At 29.5% G+C, this 8,228-nt stretch overlaps 1 protein-coding gene across 2 annotated transcripts in view; it reads left to right on the plus strand.

Annotated features, from left to right (window-relative positions):
• The window catches only part of LOC117179882 (ribonuclease 3), a 75,283-nt gene that overhangs the window by 42,500 nt on the left and 24,555 nt on the right, over positions 1–8,228 (plus strand). For both annotated transcript variants that reach the window (XM_033372067.1, XM_033372068.1), the window contains exons 7-8: positions 1,179–2,160; positions 6,338–6,547. In XM_033372067.1, coding sequence (XP_033227958.1) covers positions 1,179–2,160; positions 6,338–6,547 — 1,192 coding nt within the window. The remainder of the gene's footprint in view (positions 1–1,178; positions 2,161–6,337; positions 6,548–8,228) is intronic.

Here is an 8,228-nt window from a genome sequence, read left to right on the forward strand (position 1 = left end):
TTATTAAAAATTAAAATCTTTTTTGAATGCTATTTTTGAAAAAAATAAAATCATCGTTTTTTGGTTGTAAATGCACTTTCCGATGAAAATTCAACTGTATTCCAAAAAATTCGTCTTTTTGGCTGAAAAATTGAACTTTTTGGTTAAAAGTTCAACTACTTTTTTAAAAAATCTTTCATTTTTTTTGAAAGTTCAACTATTTAGTTGTTAATATAACTGTTTCGTTAAAAATGCGACTATTTTGTTAAAAAATCGCCTTTTACCATTAGTACAAGTGTTTTTTATTTAAAATAAAAATCTTTTTTTAATATTTTTGAAAAAATAAAATGATCTTTTTTGGTTATAAATTAACTTTTTTGATTAAAAAATTTAACTATCATGTAAAAAAAATCATCTCTTTTGGTAATTTTTTTCTATAATAAGACAAGTGATTGAAAATGAATCTTTTTTGGTCGAGGATTCAACTATTTTGTTAAATACGTAACACTTTTTTTTAAACTTTAAATCTTAGGAATTTAAAGTGCTTTAGATTGAATCGAATATATTATTTACATTTTTTTAAAACAATTTAATCCCTTATTTTCTTGGAAAATCACCCTATTTTCTGGTTTTGCGATTATTTTGGGCTACGTTACTTTATCAGGGTTGCCACAGACCTTGAAATCCTTAAAAGGTCAAGGAACAAAAAAATGCTCAGGGAAATCAGTGAAAAGTCAGTGAATTTTAAAAATGAGTCAGGTATTTTTTTTCTGACCAATCGTCGATCATGGATAGGGCCGTATCAATTCATACAAATTACATATTATTGTATGACTACGGTATAACATACTTGTGCCTATTAACCTAGTTAATTTGATTTTTTACTGTAGATATTGATTATCTCTGTTTTATTTGAGTTCATTTCATTTATCTATTTTATGTTTTGTCAGAGTTTTATTATCAACTTTCAATAAATTGGAAGAAAAAAAACTGCGTATGATTTACAACCATGTGTTTTTTTGTGGTTTAGAGTTTCCTATAGTTACGTTGAAAAGTCAGGAATTTTAGAAAAAAGGTCAGGGAAAAGTCAGGGACATTAGAAATGGAAAGTCCGTGGCAATCCTGTTCATGAAGGAGCCCTAAAATGTAGAAATTTTTGTAAAACTACAAATTTTTTTGAAATATAAATTTGTTTCCAGTTATCAAAAGGCCTGGAGAGACTACGTGAAATTCCGTCACCTGCTCGCCAATATGCCCAAGCCCTCGTTCGAGGACAAACGGAAACTGGAGGCGAAAGAGAATCGTCTCCAGGAATTGCGCACCCAAAGTAAAATGAAACGAGACGTAACCGTGGACGTGACCTCCGAGGGCTTTTACAGAACCGGAATAATGTGCGACATTGTTCAACACGCGATGTTGATACCCGTTCTCGTTTGTCATCTCCGCTTCCACAAATCCCTGGAAAAGTTAGAGCAGGCCCTGAAATACAAGTTCAAAAATCGCTACCTCCTTCAACTAGCTCTCACACATCCCAGCTATCGCGAAAATTTCGGAACGAATCCCGACCACGCGCGCAATTCCCTGACCAATTGTGGAATCCGTCAGCCCGAGTACGGAGATCGTCGAATTCATTATATGAACACCAGGAAGCGAGGGATCAATACTTTGATCAATATCATGTCGCGATTTGGAGCGAAGAAGGAGACCGAGTCCTCGATTGCTCACAATGAGCGACTCGAATTTTTGGGAGACGCTGTCGTCGAATTTCTCACCTCGATTCACCTCTTTCACATGTTTCCGGACTTGGAGGAGGGCGGCCTGGCTACTTATCGGGCAGCAATTGTCCAAAATCAGCATCTGGCCGTTTTGGCGAAGAAACTGCATTTGGATGAGTTCATGCTCTATGCGCATGGAAGTGACCTTTGTCACGATTTGGAATTGAGACACGCGATGGCGAATTGCTTTGAGGCGCTGATGGGTTCTTTATTTCTCGATGGAGGCATTGAAGTGGCGGATCGAGTCTTCGGTGAGACTCTGTTCATGGCTGAGAGGGACAATCAGGAGAGTCAAATTGACGAGGCGATGCTCACACAGACGTGGGTCAATTATCCGAGACATCCGCTTCAGGAGCAGGAGCCCCTGGGTGACAGGCAGTGGATCGGGAGATTCGAGCTGCTACAGGTAACTTGACATTTTTCTTATACTTTCTTTTCTCATTTATTCATAGGGTAAACTGACCAAATAGAAGATGGAGAGTCCACTTCCGGAAAACTTGGACGCCTCAATTCGGATTAGAGTTCTTACATTCCCGAGAATTTAAGTACAGGTTCTATAACTGAGAATATGACAGAATTTAAAAGAATTTAAAAGAATTTATGATTTTTAACAATATTTTTATTGTTCAGGTTATATCAGCGGTTCAATATACATTATTTTCTAGCTCAGACATATTCAGGAATTACAGAGTTTCATATACTTAAAAATTTTCAAATGTATTAATTTATTTCAATAAAACAAAAATTTTTTCTACGTTAAAAAATAACTCTTTAACAAATTACTGGAATTTTTAACATAATAGTTGAATATTCAACCTAAAAAGACAAATTTCCAACAAAAAGAATGAAATTTATACAAGAAAAGTAAAGAATTTTTAAAACCAAACTAAAAAAATAAATAAAAGTTTATCTAAATTATTCAACTTTCAAACCAAAAGACAAATAGTGTTCACAAAAATGCAATTTTTATACAAAAAATATGACTGTTCAATAAAACATTAATTTTCCACGAAAGTAATGCATTATTACCCAACAAAAATCAAATTTCAAACTAAAAAAATATTTTTTTTACAAAAAAAAAGACGCGACTTATTAACTAAAAAACATCCATCTTAAAGAATGGAAAAGTTCCATTTTCGGTTAAAAAATAAATTAAAAAAAGAAAAGAAGTATATTCTACTTAAAAATATAACTCTTTAACAGAATGCTTGATTTTTCAATAAAATAATTTAATTTTTAACGTAATAGTTGAATATTCAACCTTTAACAATTTTTTACTCAAAAAATAAATAAAAGTTTATCTAAATTATTGAACCTTAAAACCAAAAGACAAATACTCTTCACAAAAATGCAATTTTCAAACGAAAAATTAATTTTCCACAAAACTGATGCATTTTTACGCAAAAAAAAAGGAAATTTCAAACCAAAAAACAATTTAAAACAAACGCGAATTTTTAACTCAAAAATATCAATCTTAAAAAATGAAAAAGTTCGATTTTCTGTTTAAAAATTAATTCTAAACAAACAAAAAAAAGGAATTTCTGCTATGAAAGATGGCTTTTTAACAGAATACTGGAATTTTCAACAAAATGATTGAATTTTTAGCAAAATAGTTCAATATTCATCCTAAAAAGGCCAATTTTCAACAAAAAAGTGACATAGTTTATATTTTAATAAAAAAAGAATGAAATGTATACAAAAAAATGGAATTTTAAAACCAAAAAGACGAATTTCCAACAAATAAAGATTTTTCACTCAAAAAATAAATAAAAGTTTATCTAAATTATTGAATCTTTAAACCAAAATAGAAATATTCTTCACAAAAATTCAATTTTCAAACAAAAAATATGACTGTTCAATAAAACATTAATTTTCAACGAAATTAATGCATTTTTACCCAACAAAAATCAAATTTCAAACTAAAAAATAATTTTTTTACAAAAAAAGGCGCGAATTTTTAACTCAAAAATATCAATCTTATTAAATGGAAAAGTTCCATTTTCTGTTAAAAAATGAATTCTAAACAAAAAAAAATGTATTTTCTACTATGATTGATGGCTTTTTAACAAAATACTGGATTTTTCAACAAAATAATTTAATTTTTAACATAATGGTTGAATATTCAATCTCAAAAGATAAATTTTCAACAAAAAATAACATAGTTTATATTTTAATAGAAAAAAAATGAAATGTATACAACAAAAAAAATGGAATTTTTGAAACCAAAAAAGACGATTTTCCAACAAATAAAGATTTTTTACTCGAAAAATAAATAAAAGTTTATCTAAATTATTGAACCTTCAAACCAAAAGACAAATATTCTTCACAAAAAATCAATTTTCAAACAAAAACTATGATTATTCAACAAAAAATTAATTTGACACGAAACTGTTGCATTTTTACCCAAAAAAAGACATTTCAAACTAAACAATAATTTTTTTACAAAAGAAAAAACGCGAATTATTAACTAAAAAATAGCAATCTTGAAAAATGGAAAAGTTCCATTTTCTGTTAAAAAATGGATTCTAAACAAACAAGAAACAGTATTTTCTACTTTAAAAGAATACTCTTTAACAACATACTGGAATTTTCAATAAAATAATTGCATTTTTAACATAATAGTTGAATATTCAAGCTAAATAGAAAAATTGCCAACCAAAAAGTGTCATAGTTTATATTTGAGTAAAAAAGAATGAAATTTATACAACAAAAGAAAAGAATTTTAAAACCAGAAAGACGAATTTCCAACAAATAAAGATTTTTCACTCAAAAAATAAATAAAAGTTTATCTAAATTATTGAATCTTCAAACCAAAATAGAAATATTCTTCACAAAAATTAAATTTTCAAACAAAAAATATGACTGTTTAATAAAAAATTAATTTTCCACGAAATTAATGCATTTTCACCCAACAAAAATCAAATTTCAAACTAAAAAATAATTTTTTCACAAAAAAATAGGTGTGTGTTCGCAGGGGGTTAACTAAAATAATAAATCTTCAACGAAGAAAAATATCTATTCGATAAAGTAGTTGAATTGGTAATAAAAAAGATGAATGTTAAACAAACAATTTTAAATTTCTACCAAAAAAGACAACAAAAAATGATAAATTTTGAACGAAGAAGACTAATTTTCTACGGAAAAGGGTAATTTTTTTTAACAAAGTTAAAGCTAGTTTGAGCGCGCCTACGGCAAACAACTGTTGGTTCTCGCTGTTGGTCTATTACCATTTTTTTTTTGTGTACCTTGGTCTGGTACTGCTTATTCTGATATTGCAAAATAATGATCACATTTTTTTCTGATCCTAATAGGGCCCTGCTGCGGTTGTTTAATCATTTTTCCTTTTCTGAAGTCAAGCTGAACACTTTTTTTTTAATTTGTCATTAAAAAAGGTTCTCAAAGTACCTACGGCCTTGACGATTACATTCTCATTGCGATAATCGCGCTTCGCGTTTAGCAGATAGGTATACAGGCTCTAATTTTTTTAAATTTGGGCTAATGAAAAAATTCGGCTAGAATAGTTTTGAAATATATTTGGTATCTAGTGAAAATTTTGAATGAAATTTTTGGATCTAAAAAAAAAATAAATTTTTCTATTTTTTGAAAATTTTAAAAATTTTGAAAAGTATATAACTTTTCTAATTTTTATCAAAATAAAAATTTTATTTAGATAATTTGCAAGTATTTCACCCATCTATAAGAAACTTCCACAAAATTTTTTAAAATTTCAAAAAAAAAATTTCAAAATTTTGAAAATGCGCCCAATTTTTTAATTTTGGTTCGAAATATCTGATTAATGAACTTAGCCTTCATTTTGGGCAACTTCAGAAGTGTATCAAATGCGGACTCGATTGGACAAATCCTTCAAAAATTAGCGTGGCTACAAAATTCAGGTAACCATACATACAGACATACATACAGACAGACAGACACCGATGCAATTTTTTAATTTTCGGATCCTGCGAGTGCCGAAACGTAAAGATCCGTTAAAAACTAGAGATCAAAAATTGGGACGATTACATTACATTCTCAGAAATGAGAATGTAAAAAAAGAAGAAAATGCAAAAAAAAATGGAACAGTTAAATTTTTGTTAAAAAATTGATTTTCAAACGAACAAAAAAGGTATTTTTAACGAAATATTTGATTTTTATAGAAAAAGAGATCAGTTTTCATCTAAAAATGGAATAGTTTAATTTTCCGCTTAAAAATTAATTATTATTATTTCTAATTAATATTAATAATAATTTTCTACTGAAAAAGATAAAGTTGCAACCAAAAATGGAACATTCAAATTTTCATCGTAAATTTTTAAAGAATTTTCTTATTGTCTATCACATTATCTTTTTTTTCAGTATAAACCTACGAAATTGCGGTTTTTTCTTAAATTTCAACTTTTATTTGGCTATTTGTTGATACAAAAATCATAATTAACTAAAATTTCCACAGAATGGTAAATAATAAATAATATTAATAATAATAATAAAATACATAAACTGATAGAGGCCTTAAACTCCTCTATATTATCTAAACAGTTTAACGAAACAACTTTTAAAAAAAACATTAATTGTATTTTTTTTCTCAGAAATTAACCAAGTTTGAGGAATCCATTGGAGTTGAGTTCAATCACATAAGACTCTTAGCTCGAGCTTTCACAGATCGAAGTATCGGTTATACGAATTTGACTCTGGGTTCGAATCAGCGTTTGGAATTTTTGGGAGACACGGTTTTGCAACTGATCGTTTCCGAATATTTGTACAAATATTTTCCAGAACATCACGAAGGACATTTGTCGGTAAGTAATTTTAATTATTTTTGCGACCGTATTATTTATACAGGCTTAACCCTTAAACGGCCAAAACGCCACTACCGGGACACTGCTTTTCAACGGCCAATAACTAAGACTATTCGACACTAGAAAAAATTGAGACACATATATTTTTATTGCTTAAGATCTTCTCTTTCCGACGGTGCCAATGAAATTCTTCAAAAAATTTATTTATTATCCCAAAATGCAGTTTAAACAAAAAAAACGTGATTTTTCGTGCCTATTTTTTTTTTTTGTGAACCATTTTCCAAAGCTTTTCGAGTCTGTAATTAACCTGGAATCTCACTAACCGGTGGAATAAATGTCTAAACTTTGAGAATCCATGGTTCAAAGATCGATTTTTCGTTTTAGTATTTTCAAAATGGCGTCTTAATGGCAAAATTTTTGTGAAAACATTCATGAATTTTTTTACAATAAACGATGCGCTTTTCGGAAAAATCATCAAGAATAAAAAGTTCTTGTAATAAGCCAAGAAATACGCCTGAATTTTTTCGAAGCGTTTTGAGCAAAATTTCAGGCGTATTCCTCAGCTGATTACAAGAACTTTTTATTCTTGACAAATTTTCCGAAAAGCGCATAGTTTTTCAATAAAAAATTTCAAACGACTCCGTAACCTTTATTGCACTCTGACATCAAACCACACCTTCACCGCATTGTCATCCTGGGAATTTTCGAGTACACTCAGCAAAAAAAAAAAATGTCAAAGCGTAAAGCCTCAAAAATTGCAACAAACTCCGAATCGGAATGGGATTCCGATGAAAATGATGAACGTATCATCATACCTAATCCAGATTACTCTGGCTCTGATGGAGATTATTCATCAGATGACGAGAATTCGGGATCGGAATTTCCCAGACCGAATGTATCATATAGATCTGTTTTCCATAACGACACAGCATCTCAAAAACAATTGGAACCAAATCTCGTTTTTTCATGGAGTAATCAAGAAAAAGTTTGCCCTGGAAATTTCTGTAAAGAAATCAGCAGGAAATATTTGTCGCAATCAAAACTAGGTGATTTCGAAACTCACAGATACGAATCAGGAACAAGAGCATTATGTAATAATGAACAATGTCGCCAGAGGACTACTAGATTTTGCATTGATTGCAACATGTATTGCTGCTTACATTGTTTCTCAAAATTACATTCTGAAACAGCAGGATCAAAATGATTTCAACGGATTGAAATCTGAAATGAAAAAAAATCTCCATAAAAAGAAAATTAAAAAATGTAAAAAAAATATATAAAATCCCTTAAAAAAAAGAGAGACTATCGATATTCGTTGACCTCCACGTTGGTGATAGTTGGGCAACGTAAACTTTGTTTGCGGCAGACGGACGATAGATATTCGTGAATCATTTTACTCTTACACGATGCTTAGAACTATGAAAATTTTTTATTGAAAAACTATGCGCTTTTCGGAAAATTTGTCAAGAATAAAAAGTTCTTGTAATCAGCCGAGAAATACGCCTGAATTTTTCCGGAGCGTTTTGAGCAAAATTTTAAATTTTGCGAAAATTGTTCATATGCAAAATGCAAAATTTTACTCAAAACGCTTCGAAAAAATTCAGGCGTATTCCTTGGCTGATTACAAGAACTTTTTATTCGTGATGATTTTTCCGAAAAGCGCATCGTTTATTGTAAAAAA

This window comes from Belonocnema kinseyi, chromosome 9 (genome assembly GCF_010883055.1).
Source record: "Belonocnema kinseyi isolate 2016_QV_RU_SX_M_011 chromosome 9, B_treatae_v1, whole genome shotgun sequence".
NCBI lineage: Eukaryota > Metazoa > Arthropoda > Insecta > Hymenoptera > Cynipidae > Belonocnema > Belonocnema kinseyi.